Source organism: Thermobia domestica, chromosome 2, assembly GCF_964235325.1.
Source record: "Thermobia domestica chromosome 2, izTheDome1.hap1.1, whole genome shotgun sequence".
In the NCBI taxonomy this organism is placed as follows: Eukaryota; Metazoa; Arthropoda; class Insecta; order Zygentoma; family Lepismatidae; genus Thermobia; species Thermobia domestica.
In genome coordinates this window covers 76,626,510-76,648,120 of record NC_137455.1, presented here as the reverse complement: position 1 = coordinate 76,648,120, position 21,611 = coordinate 76,626,510, and the positions used below count along the sequence as shown (strand labels likewise).

Here is a 21,611-nt window from a genome sequence, read left to right as displayed (position 1 = left end):
TGCACCAAGGAGGAAATGAAGGCAATGATTCGCCTTTTGTTTGCGGAAGGTGTTAAACCTGAAGAAATTATTCGTCGAATGCAAGCGCAGTATGGTAACAACTGTATATCGCACAGCAAGATCTACGAATGGATAGATAGTTTATAACAGGGAAGAACTTCTTTATATGACGAGGAAAGATCGGGCACCATCGCCGTCAACGACTGAGGGCAATTTAAAAGTCATTGAGGGTATGGTGATGGAAAACAGACGAATCACAATGGACGAAAATCGCGATTTTCATATGTTTGGACCATTGAAGGAAGCGCTCATGGGAAGAAGATTTGCAACCGATGCAAAAGTAATTGATTGCGGTGGAAAATTGGTTACAGGTGCAACCGAATAACTTGTTTTTTTCCTCGACGGCATCAAAAAAATTGTAAAACGTTGGGAAAAGTGCGTTGAAGTTCAGAGAGATTGTGTAGAAAAATAGTGTATGTTTCAGTTTTCTATCATTAGAATAAATATACTTTTTCTGAAAAGTTTCTTTAGTTTTTGACTTCTTCTTATACATACGAAAAACATAACGTGCACAATCCCACGCGTATATAATCAACTGTGAGCTGACGCTGACAATGGCAGTTGTGCGTCAGAAACAAGCAGTTACTGTCGTCAGCACCCCCTGTCGTTAACGTCAGCTCAGTGGAGGAATCAAGATTAACCAACCTGAAAGTTAACACGATCTACCGAAAATGTTCCGCGAGCTACTAATAGCTTGCGATTTAGCCGTTTGGCGATCACTGAACTACATCAATCATTTCTCTGATAAAGCAAGTATATTTTATTGAGAAAGTGAACAAATATGTGTCAAATTACGAAGATTGGGAGGTCCGCAACAAGTGGACCTCCTGTAAATACGCCCCTGGTTCTCCATTGAGAATCTGTGTCCATTCTAATAGTATTGCTTTTTTTCTTTCATTTTAATCGTCTGAAAAGATCTGAGAAACTAAAATAACAAATCTATGGATGTTGTCACCCAATCTTCACTTCATGTACGAATTACTGCATATAGTTACGGCACAAGATGAAGAAGCATGGTTTCAGGCACTACTTCTCTTTAGGACATTAGAGAAGATATGATGAAAGGTACAAGTGCAAATTTATGCATGTGTATTCAGCCACAGAAACCATCCATGGGAACCACGAGAAAGCAAATATTAAAACAAGAAGAGCAGCAAATTGATAGATGGTTACTTTTCTCTTCGAAAAAAAAAATGTAAACCACATTCCGGAATTCTTTGACCATACCTTTCATTGCATTTCTTTCTCGTTTTATGTGTTGTGACTGGAGAACAGAAAGTAATATAGCAATGTCATAATATTTATGTTGCTTGCAATATTTTTTCCCCCTTTTAAGAGAGAACTTTTTAAACTTTCTCACTGTTCCTTTCTCCGTTCACCTGTGTGTACGTAAAGGTCATCATTTCTTAGCCTGACTTGTAAACAGAATAATGTCCAAACACAAAATATTCAACTACTTTCCTTTCAACTTTCAAAAATGTTATGTACGTACATACAGTAGTGATGTCACTACTGTCAAGTCACGATAATATCGTTACTGGTCTCATCATCACGAATTGTATATAAATATTACTTCACTAACACTAACATATTATTGCTACTTTCGACGCTGACTATTTTGCTCAATTTTATAAAGTGAAATGATAGTTAACAAACTGTACGTTTGACCGGAACTGGACATTTGATAATATTTCTTCTTCATTTCTGGTTCTACTAGTATCAGTACTGGACACTTCAGACTTGAGGTTAAAACTTCCTTTTAGCTCTTTAATTTTAAATATAATGTGAATACGGGGCCGCACCCACGGGAGGGAGGTCCACTAGGTCCGGAGCACCCCTCCTAAAAACTTCCTAACTCAACATACACTTGCACACTTTCTCAATGAAATCATACTTGTTTAATAGGGAAGTGATTGGCGTAGTATGAAATTTTGATTTTACACTTCGTCTGTATTCTTTTTCTTATAAAAACAATCTAGTTCTCTATCATTTTATCTATCAGACCTAAAATATAGGTGGAAATATTTTACAATTAGTTATCGTCTTTTTAAGTGCAAAATAATGCCTGTAGTAGCTTATAGTATTATACTCCCCTTTCCCAAAGATTGTACCTCTACCAATAAAAATTTCTGGGTCCGCGACTGATGTGAGACAAAATTGTCTCATTTCTTTGTAACACACAAGAAATGTCATTAATACAAGAGACCCCTTGAAACTTCCACAAAATTCGTTAAGTTCGGTACTTTAATATTGTTACGTTCTTTCTGCAAGTAGATTCAATAGAAGTCGTGTGCATCAATATCGTAATAATGAATTTCTATGCATAAAGATGCACAGAACTAGTAAAGTTTTCCTAGTTAACGGGCAAAAAAGTCGCTCCTTCATTTAAGAATCTTGATGACAAATAAACACTGCATTTACAACATTCTTAATCAATCATATCACCATTTACTACCTTTTGCCTCAAATTAACGTATAATCAAAGTGTCTGTTTCTTGTATTTGTGTTCTAAATAGCAAATAGAGATTTTTTTAAAGTGACTAAGACCAATCCTCAACTTTAATCACTCCTAACTCGAAAAGCAAAGGCTTGCAACCCATCTTTCTTTTTAGAAAAAAAAAGTGAGTTATACACATTGTTAGAGTAATCAAGATACAATTTAAAGCACATTGAGTTCAAAAGATATTATAGTGGTAAAATTTTTAATTTTAGCAAAATAATGTATTTTGAAGAAATGTAAAATGTTCCCCCAATTTCTTACAATCACTTTATATTTGGCGTCAAACGTTCAAATGAAGTGGAATCTTCACTTTAACGTGTTGTGGTTACCTCGCTGAAGGATATAAATCTGGAGCAATACTTCAAACTACATTAGTGTCATTAAAAATAAATAAACAAATCAATAAAAACAGCTTGAAGTAGTTTTCTGCTCTTTGTAGCATGCTCTAAAAGTTTTGTTCGGTACCATAGAGTATTATACTACAGAAAATCCTCTGCGGTCATACTCAATCTTGTCAAATCATAGAATTTCACCGAGAAAATCAAACTTTTCTTTTCTTTTTTTTTCTGATCTGAATTAATTCAAGCGATACAGATTTCTTTTTCTTCTTTTTTAAGTATTGCCTGAATATTTCTTTTGATTGACATGGTACCATTTGAAACATAGTTTCAGAAAGGAAAGTGTATTGTTATTGAAGAATAACTCCTATAAAAAAAGATATTAAAATGAAACTGAAAACCCGATGCATAGTGTTGTCCACAACAAATGCATAGTATAATCAGGGCTTGAAACAGGGATCCTTCACACCACAGGTGAGCACTGTACCAGATTCCTTTTCAAATTTTGAGAACAGTGCTCTAGTGAATGTAATAGTTCCAGATATTCTATAGCGGTTTATCCGTGAAATTCGACCCATATTATTTTTGATCCTTACAAAGTTTGCTAACAAATTTTTGACTTTTATACTCCCTTTGCAGTTTTGCTAAAGTTTTAGTTTGAAGATAGACATATACGGCAATGAATGATTTAAGTACGGATATATTTGTACAAATGTACTACGAAAGAATCAATTTATCCAGACATAATTTTTTTAGGAGCTCTGGTTCCATTCCTTTCCTCCGAGCTGGCAAGACTAATAGTAAGGTAAATTAAAGTTTGATTACATGCTATTCTTGTGGAGGAGGTATCTTTATTTAATAATATCAAAAGAACCATCACCTAAGTCCTTCGTTCGACTAACCGTCGCAAATTTTCAATATCCTTTGATATACCAAAATAGTCTCCCAGTTCAGCCCCAGGGCCGAACTTAAATCGATTGGACCGATTGCTTCGAACTGGGCCTCAAGCCTAAGGGGGGTCCGCGCTTAAGTGTTAGTGTCGTAAAGGATCGGGAAAAAAAAACGGAAATGTTTATAAAAGTTTTCTTCTTCGTTTTTCTAAGGCCGAAAAAAAAGAAAAAGTTAGTTTTTAACTTTCTTTAGCAGTTATTTGTTACATAGTCGTTACAAGACTAAATTCGAGTATCAAATGTTATAGAATATCTTGTTCCTGTAGCATAGAGTTGCGTATCTACACTTGTTGCTGCCAGGGAAGGATTTCACTCTTAGACTCATCTCCTTTTGAATATACACACGAACTTACTCAATTTTGTTTGGTTTTTGATTTAGGATTTAGATTTCTGGGCTTTCGGTATTTAAGGCCATTTAGCCCGTCACGTTTTGAGGAATGACGTCCCTTGGCGCTCACACTATCCGGGGAAAGGGATAAGTTAGGTACCATCCCGGCATTTGCCTGGTGGCCTGAAAAAGCGTTTTACACTTTTTCGACGGATTGCACCCACCGGGAATCGAACCCAGGACCTCTCGCACCGAAGGCGGGTGCGTTATGGACTACGCGACGCGGGGTCACTTTTTCTTTGAGTTGGAAGCAAGGCATATTCATATATAACTTAATAGAGGTCTTCATTATTTCGTTTAATTATTTTCTTTTCACGTTAAAAAATGTTAAACTAATTAATTCTATGGCCTATGGAAACCGAAGGTTCAATGCTGCATTCGCAAAAACTCTCCATTGATCCTTGTCTTTAGCCAACTGAATTCAGTTTCTACTTTGTATTCCAATTTTGTGTAAGATCCACCTTAATAGTGTCCTCTCATTTGTCCCTAAAACTTCCTAATGTTCTTTTTCTGATTGGGTTTCCAGTTAAAATTTTGAAAGTGTTCTACTTCTTCCATTCTGGTACTGTACATGTCCTACCCACCTGAGTCTCCTAAACTTTTATGACCCTAACAATGTCTGATAAACGGTACAAATTATGCAGTCCCTCGTTACAAAGCCTTCCCAGTTCCCCTTCCTCTTAGGTCCGAATATTCGTCTCAGGATTTTATTCTCAAATACTTTCAGTCTGTGTTCCTCCCTCAGGGTAAGTGGCCATGTTTCGCAACGATACAGCGCAACAAGCATGATTATCGTTTTATATGTTTTAAACTCGTCAGAAGTTTGCGAGGACAAATGAAACTAGAAAGTGTACAGAATCTAGAAATACTTAACTTTAGTAGTGCAGTCTTGTTCAAAACACTATTACCACTCGCTTCTCCTTGAAAAGTCTTGTACTTTGATCTCTATTTCAAACAATAATGAAGTACTGGCTCTCAGAATTCAGCCTTTTAAAGATAAGTATGTGGCCAGTTTTTTTCTTTAAAAAAAAAAAAAAAATACACGATATTCTTTGTATTTATCCGAAAAATATGCGAATTAATAACATCCGCTTCTTCACCCTTTCTATTTGGTGAGATTAGGTGCAAGCAGACTCTTCTGTTCCTGCTTGGTATACCTCTAATTGCAATAAAAGTCGACGATACACAAGGTATACCTACAGCTTAAGGGGGGATCCGAACCATAGGATCTCCCGCCAGAAAACGAACCCGTATCTCCTGTGACAAGCAATAAGTTGAAGTTTGTGTTTAACATAGTTTAAGTACAGGAATAACTTACCTAACGAAGTTTCAAATTCGAATGATAACCGTAAATTGATCATTATCTGGCCGGCACGGACTAAAACATCAAATCAGGTGTAAAACTCTCTAGCTGGAAGCTGAACATATATACAACGTACTTCACGTCGTTCTTCTTAAATAATTGCATGACTAAGCAGTAGTTTGTGTACAGTAAATAGGCTTCCATTTTCGTTATATTAATAAATAGTAATTAGCTTCCCGATTGCAGGAAAACGTAGTCCTTCATTGAATTTAGCAAATCTTTGTTATAAGGACACATTACCCTTTTACTTATCATTTAACAAATTTATTCCCTGTATTCCCCATTGTTTCATGTTCTCAACATATTAGTGAATTTTTGTGAAAATTTGATTAAATCTAAATCCCAACTTTGGTGAAAAATAACTCGGGAACCAAAGGTGTGGATCAAAATAAATAAGTAAATAAGATCCACATGCTTACTAAGCAAGTTTGCACAATTTATTAGTATAGAATACTACAGTTCTGTTGTTATTTTTGTTATTCTACTGATAATACTATATTATAGAATTCTATTTCCTCGATAAGATTATTACAAACATTTTAAAACCCGTATAAACTACAGTGTAATTCGCCATATCAAAATTTCATTACCAAAGAGCTGGTGTAACCGCAACTACAAAACTGAAGCGTAAAGCAGTGTAGCCACGTAACATACATTTAAAGCTTATTAATTTGAATTTCAAAAACGAAGAAAATGTATAATCTTTAGTCTGGTGTAAGGAGGAAGGGGATTTATTATGGGACATCCTTGAAATTATCTTTTTGAAAATTAATAATAATAATAATAATAAAAGCTTTGTCGTGTTAAAACTGAATTATTGAAGATCTAGCTAGCACCTGCCACTTTGAATAAGCTCTGAATTAGATCAAATTACCATGACGTGCTCATTAACATTATTACTGATTCATCATACTGAACTCTTAAAATTTATTTTAATTATTATTTTGTTTACTAGAAAATGTATTACAACAAATTCCAAATGATAAATTTTGTTCAATATATTTGTAGTAAAATCAATATATCTAATCAATGAAAGTAATAATACTTACACCACTAAGGAGCCTAGGATTGGCTCTGAATTTTTGATTAGCTCTGTCGGATCCTCCTAACATTTTCATCAGTTTCTCGAACGCTTCGTCCGTTGGTGCGAAAACTGTGTATGGACCTGCAAACAAGAATCAAAATTCTCATTGTGATGCAATGGAACGTTTGCTTACACCTACAAGAATAAATAACTTTAAAGATTTGGTCGTTTAATGAAGAATAGATTGAAAGGATGAATTTTGTTAACATGTTGTCTTTTAAAAGCATATATTCAGGTTGAGTTTTATAATTGATTAATTCTACTGCCTATCATTAAAAGACATAAATCGTAGAATCGAAAAATTACTTCTAATCTAAACTGCATTTTAGCCACGACAGGAAAGAAGATATGCTATGACTAATTAGCCTTTGAAGAATACTAACGTACTGAAAGGAAAAACTTCGAGATAGAACCGATGAATGTGCCAAAGTTTAAAAAAAAATCTACGTAGAAGTGTACAGTTTTCAGATAACATTTAAGTTGTTTAGAACGAAGTAAATTATATTATAGTATTTGGTCTAGGAATTAATTCGTGCGGTTGGTACGCACACATTGAAGCTGTAGTACAAACACAAAATACATAAATACCTTAAGAAAAATATTGTCCATCGCTAGCCACCACTTTCGCCCATCTGTCAGGCAATGTACGGATTCCGTGGCGAAAGAAGTCCTCATCCTTGGAAGCGATCCAATCAGAGACCCATGTTTCGATATCTTCTGAAGAAGTAAACCGCTGTCCAACCAAATCGTTGTTCATGCAATCGAACAAGTAGTAGTCCGAAGGAGCAACGTCTGGTGAATACGGCGGGTGGGGTAAAACTTCCCATCCGACATTTTCTAAATAGGTTTTGACCGGTTTTGCGACATGTGGGCGAACGTTATCATGTTGAACAATAAGTTTATCATGTCTGTTCTCCCATCTGGTCGTGTTCTGGCCAGAGCTTGCTTCAAACGCATTAATTGTCGTCGATAACGTTCTGCATTCATAGTTTCACCCGGTTGCAGCAGCTCATAGTACACCACACCTTTCATATCCCACCATATGCACAGCATAACCTTAGCACAGTGAATATCTCGTTTTGGTTGTGATGGACCTGGTTCACCTGGTTTCACAAAGGCCTTTTTTCGTTTAGGGTTCTCGTAATGGATCCACTTCTCATCACCCGTAATAATTCGATGCAGAAACCCCTTTCTGCTCTGTCGTTGAAGCAGCAATTCGCAAATGGTTTTTCGTCTTTCAACGTCTCTGTCTTTCAATTCATGTGGAACCCAATGTGACATCTTTTGAATCATTTCCATAGCTTTCAAGCGTTTGGAGACTGTTGTTTGATCAACGCCTAATGCTGCTGCAAGTTGTTCCTGCGTTTGACACGAATCCTGCTCGAGCAATGCTGTCAATTCTTCGTCTTGAAATTTTTTTGGCTGTCCAGCTCGCTCTTGGTCTGCCAAGCCGAAATCACCACTTCTAAACCGTGCAAACCACTTCTGACACGTTCGCTCAGCTAGAGCATGGTCACCATACACTTCCACCAAAATACGATGACTTTCAGTCGCACTTTTCTGCATGTTAAAGTAATGCAGCAGGACACCCCGCAAAAACACTTTATCAGGCACAAATTACGCCATGTTCACTTAACTACAAACTGGTGTTGTTGACGCTTTAATCCACTGCCCTATACTACGAACGATACGCGATGACAGGAGTTTGCAACACATGTGTGGATACACGGAACTGTGGGACGCTCCGTTCGTTGCGCCATCTCTTGTCCACCCGCACGAATTAATTCCTAGACCAAATACTACATGGAGCAGAAAAGTAAATACTGCGAAAGGGCAATGTAAAATGGCTGAAAGGATTCCAAATGTGGGCATAAGGAAGAATACAAAAACTTTGAGTGGAATGAAAAAACTAATGAAGAAGATTAACCAAAATTGCAGGAGTTAAAAAAGAAAGTACTGAAGACAATTTGAAAGAGATAAAAACTGTTAGGACATTATTTAGGGAGAAATTGTCCTTTAGTGAATATGAGAGAAGATGTAATAGAAGATAAACAAGGAAGAAGAGAAAGAAGGAAAACAATGCGGTTAATTCTTATGTTAAAATGAAGCCATAGTGTATGCACGTAATGAATGCAAACGTGTAGATTTGCAGCTGTGATCTATCAGTGATAGCAGAAGCCAAATTTATAGTAGCATGAGTGGTGCTCCTGCCTAGAACATTTAAAGAGAGGGAATGTTTAAAGAATTAGTTACATTCTCCTTATTTTTACGTGATCATTAACAGATAAAATATTTATTAATAATTTAATTAAATATATCGATATTTATCATTTATGTTTTAATCTGATATCAATTTAATTTATTGAACTAATTTATGCAAACTAAAAGTAGAAAGTAGATACGTTTTTATGTTTAGAAACATAAAGGGATATCGTGCTATACTACATACGAATATTTAAATAACACATCAAGCCACTCTTTAAGGTGCAATTCAAAATGAAGAGTTTTAAAGTTATTACGTAACCTCTTAGGTTTCCTTCTTTATCGCTTAAGAAAGCTTCTAAACAACACATGCTTCAATCCAAATGGGTGTAAATTGCAACACACTTAAACAAATCAAGAACAATACTTTCATTACAGCCTAAAATACTATGTATCCATATCGTAAAATGAGTGTTAGAGGGTTGCTCTACTGTAACTCCCATTCCACAGAGAGAGAGAGAGAGAGAGAGAACGCTGACTGATATAAATTACATTTCAAAGAAAATCTTTCTTTTATGTACGATACAATTCTTTCCCACCAAGTCCATAAAAGTTTGAGAGGTTCATAGAATAAAACGGGTGAGTCCAAAATCATCATTTTACAGGTCTTTTTTTTATTTAAAAAGTCTTTGTATGTATCTACCATTATATTTAGATGATTTGGTTAATTTGAAGTTTGGGATCCTGTCCACCGGTATATGTAATATGAACCTACCTCTTAACATAGAATCCGAACCACATGAACTCTCATGAAGAATTGAACCCGGATCTCCCACGCCGAAGGTGCCTACGCTAACCATATGCATTATATTTACGTGTTCTATAACTATCACAAATGAAAACAATCCTTTTTTTTTTCCTTTAGAGGTTTGGTACAAAATAATAATTTGTGCATGAATGCTTTTCACAGATTTCACACTTCTAACACAAAGAAGATAGCAAACACACCACGGTTATTTTAATAAATTGAAATTGACGTATCGCTGCTAAGGGAACAGACCCTTATAAAATATTCCTTGGAATATATATTATACCAGGCAGAGGTCCAAAGTTATGGTGTTGTGTTACTTTGTTTTTTAGCATTTCTTGCTAGCTACGACACTGATCGAATTGAAAATTAATTACTACCGGTGTGCTTGTATGCATAAACCTGTCTTAGATATATTTCAATGTGGTAAAGCTTATTTATGACCTTTTGCAGCTGATGGCGAATTTTGGCATCGTAATTTACTATCTGTACGCCATACCAACTCATATCGTCTAATTCCATCACCGATCCATATAATTACTCATATAAGCGGAAACACATCTTTTGCTCATGGTGTTTGCTCCAAAGACATTGAATTAGTCTGATTTTTGCAGAGACATCGACATATCATAAAATATTTCAGTAAGACAGAAGTTGTCTTTGTAAAAAAAAACTAGTTATCGTCTAGTTTCATTAGATATTTTTGATGTGTAGTATTCAAAAATGTACTGCATTCGTATCAAAATATGCACTTTTGGACTTGACTAAGTTTTCCATCAATCTTTCACTTTATTTATTGAAAGATAACACATCTAATATGAGCTTGATTGAGCTTATCTTTGCACAAATTGAAGTGCATTTAGAAACAAAAGGCAATATTCATATTCTATGTTATATTATAATCAGGATTTAAAGTGCGCTAGCTCTTTCAAAACTACAGAAAGAAGTTACTTTTAAAAATACATTCTCCGGCTTGAAGTCGCGAAAGTTTTAAGTCGACCAGTCGATGATTTTAAATCTGAGGATTCGTGAAAAACATGTGGTTAGAATTAGCGTTTTTGACCGGAATCTGCTACTACTATCATTTAAGTTATTCTCCAACTGTCCTTACGCTGGTTGAATACGACACTTCCACCACTGATTTTTTTTTTCAACGGCCACTTAGTCAAGTACTGATCAGACTTAGTGTTAGCTGACTTAGGTAACGTCCTGGAGTCCGCTAGTTACTAAAATTTTCATTTTCATTTTCGCTAAAATAAGAAAATCAGGATCCATTTGGGATAAAAACAAGAAATATTTACCACTATATAACTGCAACGGTAACACTAAATATGCTAAAGATTATATATATCTATATATATATCTATATCTATCTATATATCTATATATCTATATCTATATATATATATATATATATATATATATATATATATATATATATATATATATATATATATATATATCTATATATCTATATCTATATATATCTATATATATATATATATATATATATATATATATATATATATATATATATATATATCAACGCATGAAATACGTAGTAAATTGTTCTTCTCTCTGTTACTCAATAATATTCCCTTTCGAAAAGAAGACAATAGTGAAGTTTATTCAAAATTATATTTAATATACTGCATATCTTACCTGTATCGTTCAAGATCTTGTCGAGTCCAGATTGTTCTAAATATTTGGCCATAGATCGAAGACCTTCTTTCCTTAAGATGGATACCAGAGAACTTGCACTTTCTTGAAGTTTGTCTGAAGGTCTACTGACAGGACTTTCGTCTGTGGGTAGCGTTGGTCTCGGCCGTTGGAACTGGGGAAGTGGTTTTGTGGTTGGTTCTGTTTGACTAGAAGAATCAGTTCTTTCTCTTTGGCTTGGTGTTGAGAAAGTTGGCTCTGGCTTTTGAGTGAATTGAGGAATTGAGGAAATAGGCCGCTTGGGACCTGCTGAGGATGCTGTTGGTACTGGAAATTGAGATTGAGGATTCACACTTGGAGGAGGAGGTGGAGGGGGTGGAAATCGACTGTTAGTGTTTGCTGCTAAGGGAGAGGTTTCGGGCTGTATTGATGGATTTTGCGATGAACTTGAAGGAAATTGTGTTCCTGTATTCTGACTAGGACGTGATGGAAAAGTGTTACCAAAATTTGTATTTGTTAATGGATGTTGACTACTTGGCAATGTTGATTCTTGAGCAGGTATACTTTGAGACGGTTGAGCAGTTTGGTATTGCGTTGGTGTTTGAGTTTTACTTGGAGATGTTGGGAATTGGTTTCCAAAAATTTGGTTCGATGGAGATGAAGGGAATTGATTCTGTTCTGGCTGGACAGGTTTTGTAGGAAACTGATTTCCAGTGATTTGATTCGGTGATGTTGGGAATCTATTATTGTTTGTGTTTGGTGAAGACGTTAGTTGTGGGTTAGTTTGTGTCTGTTGTTGACTAGGAGATGTTGGAAATTGATTTTGTGTTGGGAATTGGTTTTGCGTTGGAAATTGATTGGAAGTTGGAAATTGATTGGATGTTGGAAACTGGTTCTGAGTGGGTGCTGATGTCAGTTGATTTCCAAGAGAATTGTCGGGTGCTGTTGGGTATTGTTGTGAAGGTCTAAATGGTGGAGGAAATGATGGCGATGTTGGAAATTGCTGTGTGGATGGAATTGAAGGAGATTGAGGAAATAAATTAGTATTTTGAGGCGATGAAGGGAATTGTGAGTTTTGATTGAAATTTGTTTGCTGTGGGAAGGGATTTGAGGTGGTTTGTGTTGGAGAGGTTGGGGTAGGCGACGAGAAGAAGTTCTGATTTGGAAATTGAGGACTATGTTGGGTTTCTTGAGGTGATTGTGAATTTAGGAAAGGGTTTTGCGAAGGTGATTGTTGGTGAGGAAATTGAGATGTAGGAGATTTTTGTGGTGATGTGTTTGCATCTGGAAATAGATTTGTTGGAGAAGATTGTGGTTTGGATGCAAATGTAGGAACAGTGGGTCTGGGATTAGTAGAAGAGGATACTGGAAATTGTGTTGGAGGTCGTGGAGAAGAATATTGTGGTCGAATGAATGCTGGTGGGGAGAACGAAGGTGGAAAATTGGTAGACGGTAGAATGGATGTTTGAGTTGGCGTTGATTGTGTTGGGAAGGCAGTTGGTTTCGGAGTGGTTGACGCAAATACTGTTTGAGGTACCGTACTTGATTGTGAAGGTGTTATGCTATTGGTTGTTGGGAATCTTTGTGTAGGCAACTCTCTGGGAGGTTTTGTCGATGACGGGGGTGGGAGTTTGATTTTTCCTTCTTGCAGTCTCTTGATAATATTATCTACTTCATTTGTCGGTGGTGGTTCGTTGTTGCTACCCCTAACACCTTGTACTTTGTAGCTTCCGTCCGGTTGCTCCTCTAGAATCACAAACGTAACCTGCTTTGGAAGACTAGGTGGAAGTCCATCAGGGTTAACTTCTAAGCCACCATCAGCACTGGGGCGAATTATTTCTATGTCAGCACCAGGAGGAACAACTCCTTTTGTTAATTGCTGCAAGAAACTGGCTGGAGTAGTGGAAGGTATTGGAGGAGCTTTCGTTACTGACTGGGTAGCTGTGTTCGACCCTAATGCTTGCAAGCTGCGAACTGGTATTTCAATCAGTTGTTGTCCTTTGGTGGTAGATATAAACACCGGGGGTGATTGGTTTGTTGTTCGAGGAGTTGAACTGACACTATTGGCACTTGTTGGTGTTGCAAGTTCTAATTCCAATTGTTTGAGAAGTTGTTGCCTTTGAAGCAACTGCTGTTGAAATTGACGCTGAAGCTCTTCCTGGAACTGCCGCTGCCGAATTTGGTCTTGTTGACTCCGCTGTTGTCTGGCTTTCAACTGCGTCTGTGCCTGTTGCAGCTGGTGTTGATGATCTTGCCTGCTCGTTCTCTGAGTTCTTGGGTCAATCAGTGCTTGCGGTGGAAATGGAAACTGTAACGAAAATAAATGCAAATTGTTACTAAAGTAATATGAATGACATCGTTACAAGATTGAAATTGTTAGTAGTGTGTACAAGTGTTTTATTTTCCCACTAGATGATTACTCAATGAGTTTCTGTCTTAAGTCTAGAAAAGTTCTGTCGCGTCTGTGTCCTTTCTAAGGGCCATTTAACTAAACTGAATACTAAGCAAGTAGACTACGGGCAGAATGAAATTTCTTTTTTTCTGTGGTTCAAAAGGGTATAGGAAACTGGACCGAAGGGGAAGATACTTTGAATAAGGATTAGGAATACCATATGTGCAGCTATATGTACTGAGTGATTGTGGCCTCATTACACAGATTACACAAATATGACACACTATCATACGCAACAAATATTCTGCTCGTACGACAGATAAAAACAGTTTCCTACGGCTTTATTTAAAAAAAAAAAAGAGTTATTAGGTTTAACTTTTCGCATCTGTAAATATCTTTTCTTTACCTCACCTGTGACATAAGACCTTTATTATCATGGAAAGATTATCTTACCTTGGCTTCGAAACGAAAAGCAACATTGGTATGAACAAGTGTAACCAATAAACCGACATTATTATTATTATTATTATTATTTTATTTTATTTTATTTTATTTTTATTATTGAAGGCTCAGTCACACAGCTCACCTCAGTCGCAAGAGGTTCCTGATTCTGTCAAATGTGTGAGTTTGTGGTGGACAATTATGTCTATGAGTTCCCTCAGCCATTCTTGTACCACTAATCCTTCCATAATTACTTACTTTAATTAATTATCTGTCTCCGTCAGCCTAAATGACATAATTTGGACATTAAATTAAAAAAAAATCATTTCACTTTCATTTTTACTACTACTATTACTGGTGTCGATGATAATAATATTATATAGGGCGCATAAAGTTTTATATGGTAGAAGAATTGTTCGAAGATAGCATTTGTGAATTTATATCAATTTTGATACAAGTTTACTATTATCTGGCCACAATTATTAATAGTATCAATATTCCGGAGGATATTTTTTAATATCAAACGAAAGAAAAGATTACATTAAATACGTAATGCTTAGGCGGTACAAGCATCTGAAAATATCGTAGGCATTTATTAACGACAGTAAAAATCGTCAAATAATTGGTGGTGTCATAGAAATAATTTGAAATAAAATGAAATCTTTCACTTTAACGTTCCACTATTACGCTTGTTACGCTAAATAAGACGGATGACTAAAGCAAGTGAATGATAATAGAAGAATTGGTGGTATGGAACTGTGGGAGGAAAGTAAGTACCCTGAGAAAACACACGGACACGATGTTGTCCACTTCTAACTTTTATTGGCCGGGGGTCGAACCAGGATCTCCACGCGCCAAAGGTAAGAATCGACCACATAGCCACCGTGTACCCTTGAAATAATTGATCTCTCTTGACACAATTGCCTAGTGAGAAAATCGGACAGTTATTCGGTTTTTGAACCCAAATGGCTTTAAACCAGTTAGAATTCATCCTTAATTGACGGAAGTGTATCTTAAGTGGTGCATGGATGTAAAAAAAAAAAAAAAAAAAAAAAAAATCCATAGTGGTGTAGGGAAATTGTAGCAGGTCGTACTGAAACTCACGACAAAGAAAGGAGCAGGAAATCGTTACTTTTCCGAGGAAACAGTCCCGAAGGTTGAGGCAGGAAACTAGTGACTAGCGTCCGTTTCCTAAGTTGAATGAACATTTATTTGGCCGGAATGCACTTCATCAACGATGATAAGATGAAGTATGAAGTTCAACGCTTCCTCAAACTCAAGATTGAAAGCTGGTGTGACATAGACATACTAAAATTCACACAGCGCCTACAAAAGTACCTATAAACATTATTAAAAATAAACGTTTTGTTGGAATTCTTTTAAAAAAAGAAAAACAAGACTTTACTTTTGGGGTTACCCTCGTACAATAAAATTATATGTAGGTGAAAGATAAACATACTTGTTTTATTCTCTCTCTCTCTTTCTCTCTCTCACTCTTGTAGTTTTTATGATATGTCTAGGTAAAAGATTCTTTCGGAAAATAAATATGTCCTCCTGTCCTGTTTACTAAAAGAAAAAATAAATTTCAAACATCGTGTATATTGTTGTTTGCGCTAATTATAGATTCAAAAATACGTTGGAAGAAATTGTCCTTTCTGATTTCTCCACATTACACCAGTCTCCGCGTCAACATTCAGAATATTGTAATTAAATCTCGATGGTTGCGCGTAGAGATTATAAGAAATATGTAATTTTGCGTTGGACTTTTCCCCATGCTCGCCCATTCATTTGCCTTCATTCCTGAAATACCATTACGTGTTTTCCAAGCAGTTATAATAAACCATAACGAACTCTTGATGAGACGGCTTGGATAAAGTAGGACAATACAACTTCATTAGACTAATCGTATCGTAGAGTCTGAAAGTATTTAGAAGACATAATACAGGAAAAAACATTTGTTGATCACGTAAGAGAAATGTATACCAGACAACAAACAACATATGGTATCGCATCACATACTAGTTCAAGACACCGGTAACTTTTTTTTTTTAGACGGAGTAGTAGTAATAATAAAACTAAAAAGGCATTACCTTGGGCAATGTTGCAATGTGGAAGCATTTTTAATCGGCCAGTGACTGACTCAACGAGGGTGAAAGTGAAGGCGTGTCCCTACAAATAAGACGCCGGCTGACCAGATACAAGAGCTCTGATTTTACGTATTAGCTATCACTGAATGAATGTCTTATGACGACCTTGCATTGTAAAGCAGTCGTTTTAACAATATAACTACGCACAGTCTTGTCACGAATAAATTCTTAAATTACTTACATTAAAAGATCAAAATAAAAGTATTCTGAAGGACATCTAATTGAAAGGTGTTTTTCCCCCTTTTTTGTTTCTTTGTTATTGAACTTACGTTATCGGTAGTAAATGTAAAGCTGAGCGGGAATAATCATTATGGTTCCACTGTCTCAAATGCCCTTTTTTCGCACAGGAAGAATAGGTTTCTGGAAAATATTTGAACTTCTTTCCCCGTTAGGATACCAATGTGAAATGAATTTGGACTTAAACGGCATCGGGAGTGTCATTATTCATCTCATCACCATTATCATAGATATTCTGCCATTATTGGTAGGTCACTTGCCACAACTGAGAAGTTGCCATGCTCCACGGTCTTCCGCAAATTCTTCATCTCACACTCTAGCATATACACTCATACACTCTAGCACCACATCCCTCATCATACAATTCCCTCAGGCAATGTCACAACTAGTTTCTCTTCCTCTTTTTCTATTACATCTAAAGTTATTCTTTTAAATCGATTCCTACTAAATTCAAAACACCATATTTTCACTATCAAAAGAACTTAGTAGGACATTGCAAAGATTTGCAACTCCTAAGAATTTCACCTAGCACTATGAGATGAAGTCACGTTCTGGACAACAACAATAACAAAAAAGCAAATATGAATAAGAACAAAAAATCTTAAATTTTCATCAGATTGCTACGCACCAGAAATCGATCTTAAAAATGAAGTAATAAGGTTTTACTTTAGATAATTCTTACAGCGAATGTTGTTTAATGGTTAAGATTCATGATAGAGGAAATAAATAAATATGAAGGGACTAGTAATATTGTCTAGTGAAAAAAAATATCGTTCTTTATTGATATATTTATTTAGCAATTCTTTATTACAAGTACACACTGTATTTATAATGTAGGTAATTGTCTCACATTTACCTTAATTCTTATGCTTCAAATTAGTTTTAATAACGAGTTTGTTCTATTATATTTTTCCAAATAACAAATAGATGTTTTTTTTGGGGGGGGGAAATTTAACGAAGTTTGAACCTCAAATTTTATATCATATAACACGCAAGGGTAAAAGTGAGGGGGAACATAGGTGGACGCCGTTCCCTTCACTTCCAAAAATATAATGAGGTTCCTCCACTTCCTAAAATTATAATGGGCAAATATATACAGGGGGGTCGATGCGACGTCATGCGTCCCCCTACCTTTTCAAATCCACTTTTATCCCTGATAACACGGGAACCTCACACACTATAATATATTTCACATTTGTACTGAGTTCAAGTCAAGCTTATACAATGTTGACTAAAGAAAAAGGCTTTGATTACTGAGATATACTGTACGTTCACTAAACTTCGCAAACAGGTGTAACTTCTGTTGGTTAAGATAAAATTAAGGAAATAGAAGTGTATGTCTAATTATATAAATTTGTTACTCAAATACTCGACAGGTGTCTCGTAACTAATAATGAGACGAAAGAGAAATCACAACGGAAGCAAATTGTAATTAAGAAGGAAAATCCAACATGTAAAATGTACTTTTTACAATTTACAATCTTTTGTTATTATTCGCAGAAATGTATGAAATTTAGAGCTTCTGTTGTATTTTACATATGCGCAAACGGAAACAGATAAGTGAGAATTTTGCTATTTCTAAAGTGAAAGAAAAGTAATAATTAAGTTTTCGCTCATATGTCTATGATGACATGATTCATTAAATACTATACGTTATTAGAACAGTTACGTCTCTGTCATTATACGAGTAAGTATAATGTAATAATAAGTGATACAGCCAGAAAGTTTTTTCTTGGGGGACTCCAAGGCTTTTTCAGGGGTAGGACGGACTTTTACATGCTAAAAGCGAGTCCTGCTTCAGAATATAAAAGATTAACTCACCATGCACAGACTATATATAGTGCGTTCCACGAATAACACTAAGACCCGTCTCCTGAAGAAACCAAGGCAGATAAAAACATGAAACTTTTGTAACCTTCAAGGGGCATAATAGACAACATTATGCTGATATGGAGAACTCCCATGAGCTGCGCTTAAGGGAGTTACGGGGATAACTACAGAATTTTAAATAGCAACCCCCACCGTGTGGTATTTCATTTGAAAGGTAATCACGTGTAGAGACCAGTTTTGGAAACTACATGTCGCTAGCATGTTCCTATCCAAGATGGAGGCCATCCGTAAGTACGGTCGAAGTACGTTTCAAGCATAACACTAAGGCCCGTCTCCTGATGAAACCAAGACAGATAGAAGCACTGGCGTCTTTGGTATGTAAAATTGGGGGGGGGGGGCATCAAAGAAAGTGATTTAAATGGTAATACCTAGCCCAATCTGTTTAAAACTTCGATTCCATTTGTTACCTTTCTGCTTACCTTCACGGACCCCCTAAGGTATATCAAGAACTCGATTACAATCGTTTCATAGCCTAAATATTATATTCCAAATAAATATAATTATTATTATTTATATGATATTCTGTCGTTAGTAAATAAATTAAATTAGAATAAAATATTGAATATTTTGTACTTCAAAATATTGGGGGCACGCGTCTTCCTCGCTTCCCCCCCCCCCCCCGCGCCAGAGACGCCCGTGGATAGAACATGAAACCTTTTGTAACCCTGAAGGGACATAAAAGACAACATTATGCTGATAAGGAAAATCCCCCATGAGATGAGAACTTCGACCGTACTTATGTATAGCTTCCATGTTGGATAGGGACACGCTAGCAACATGTAGTTTCCAAAATTGGTCTCTAGACGTGATTACCTTTCAAACGAAATACTACACGGTGGGGGTTGCTATTTAAAATTTTGTAGTTACTCCCCCGTAACCCCTTGAGCGCACCTCATGGAAGGTTCTCCATATCAGCATAATGTTGTCTTGTATATCCCTTGAAGGTTATGAAGGGTTTCATGTTTCTATCTGCCTTGGTTTCTATATATATTTGCAGTTGAGACATAAATTTTGACATTGAGAAAGTTACAATCATAGATTAGGGAAATGTGCCAATAAATTATTCATAAGGAAAGAAAAATAATTATAGGAAATCCATTTGTTTGACTTGCTTTTACGTGGAAATAAAAGGTATGGACCACCATACTGAATCTTCTCGCTCCAATTTCTAAAACTAAATCATCTTATTCTACAGTTATTACCAGGCCCTCAACCAGCCACAGAGGTTTGAGGGGTCATAAATATATTAGGGGGGCCAAGTCATTAAAAATTCTCTTACAAATAGCTAAATTGTGATTTTTGTATTAATAATAGCAGTTTGTGTTAAGGTCTGGAGGGGCCACGAAAAGTTTAGGGGGCCAGGCCCCCTAGGCTTCCTTTGGTTGCGGGCCTGGTTATTACTGGAACATTTATTTATGAAAAACGAACAAATTTATATTTTCGGAGCACCCAAGAAACATGCAGTATTAATCCGAAATCAGAAAAATATAATTCCTATAACTATTCCATCAGGCCTTGTTTCTATGTTGTCAAACTAAACACAATACGCTGAGCAAGGCTATGTGATAAAATATATAAAACACACAATCACATAACAGTTTCAACACAACAACTGTGTCTGCATCAGACTTCCAGTCTTTCTCGCAACTTAGGAGTTGGTACCAAAAGGAGTCAAAATAGCCAGCACGAGTGGAAGTCTGATGAAGACACAGTTATTGTGTTGAAACTGTTATGTGATTGTGTGTTTTTTATATATTATCACAGCCTTGCTCAGTGTTTTGTGTTTAGTTTGACAATATGAAAAACAAGGCCTGATAAAATAGTTGTATTATTTACTGTGTCTTGTAGTGTATTTTCAATATGATTGCCTAATCCACTGTAATTTTTGAAATTACCTTGTGTACAAGTAAATACTATAAGAAATGTAAGATTTTTCGATCAATTGATCAAAAACGGAATGGAGTCTTTTAGTTTTAATATCAACGAGTGGGTATTTAGACAAAAGAAAATGGATGATTAATGAAAGTGAATGATTACATAAAAGATTGGGCAAATGAGAATGTGGAAGAAACGGGAAAACCACGAGAAAACCTACGGACACGATGTTGTTCACCATAAACTTACATGGCCTGGAATCGAAATAGGGACTTTAGCGTCAGCTATAGTTATGGTGGAAGTATAAAAACCAGATGAACGACTATCGATTCTATATTTTAGCACAGAATGGCAATGTGAATATCTAATTAATCTCTTTGTACTTTCTAAATGACTTACAAGGAGAAAACAGACTTCGGTAAATGAACTTCGGGACCATTTTTTGTAAGGTAATAGTGCACTGAAACATATGGTGAATTAACATTTTACTTGTAGTTACAAATGACTACTTTATTGGTTAAAGCAAAAAAAAGTTATTTCCAGCAGGAATCGATCCCAGAACCCATGGCACTTGAGTCACAGATGCTACTGACTCTGCCACGCCATTACTTGACAACTTTGAGACTTTAAGACTCTTTTTCTCCGTTATATTAGGCCATTGCGCTCTCCCGGTTTGTAATATGAACACTTTAAATGTGCAGTATTACCTTGCAAAAAATGGTCTCGAAGTTCATATACCAAAGTCTGCTTTCTCCTTGTTCATTTCATCAAACCTAAGTATTTAAACTTACTTATTATAAAAGCAAATTAATGCTTTTATCAAATATAGGATAAACATATCCTACAGTCATCAAGAAAAACCCATTCTTCTCCGCTAATTGTTCTTTTTTCCAAAATTTCTAAGCGAATTGACGATTTTAAGTACAACAAAATTTGTTTTTAATAGAATAGAATGAGATTTGCAAAAAAAAAAAAAAAAAAAAAATCCGTTAAACATGAGTTTCCGGTTAACGAAAGTATGTTCAAAAAATACAAGTACATGGATATAATAGACATATTGAGATAAAGTAAAAAGCTGTACGTACCTTGTTCGATTACAGCAGGAGTAAAAGTTTGGAAGAACGCGGGGTACGCCGTCCCCCAACCTCGAAGAAATATGAACGGCATCTCCGCAGTTCCTAAAAAAAATTACCATGGCCAAAAATAGGCAGGGGAAACGGCGTGGCGTCATGCCGCTACCTACCGTCCCCCCGCCTTTTCAGATCCACTTTCACCCC

General features: G+C 35.9%; 1 protein-coding gene across 1 annotated transcript in view; it reads right to left on the bottom strand.

Annotated features, from left to right (window-relative positions):
* The window catches only part of LOC145672887 (uncharacterized), a 255,129-nt gene that overhangs the window by 76,536 nt on the left and 156,982 nt on the right, over positions 1–21,611 (bottom strand). Inside the window, exons 2-3 of the mRNA XM_081742087.1 lie at positions 11,356–13,660; positions 6,649–6,764 (exon numbers count right to left, since the gene is read on the bottom strand). Coding sequence (XP_081598213.1) covers positions 6,649–6,764; positions 11,356–13,660 — 2,421 coding nt within the window. The remainder of the gene's footprint in view (positions 1–6,648; positions 6,765–11,355; positions 13,661–21,611) is intronic.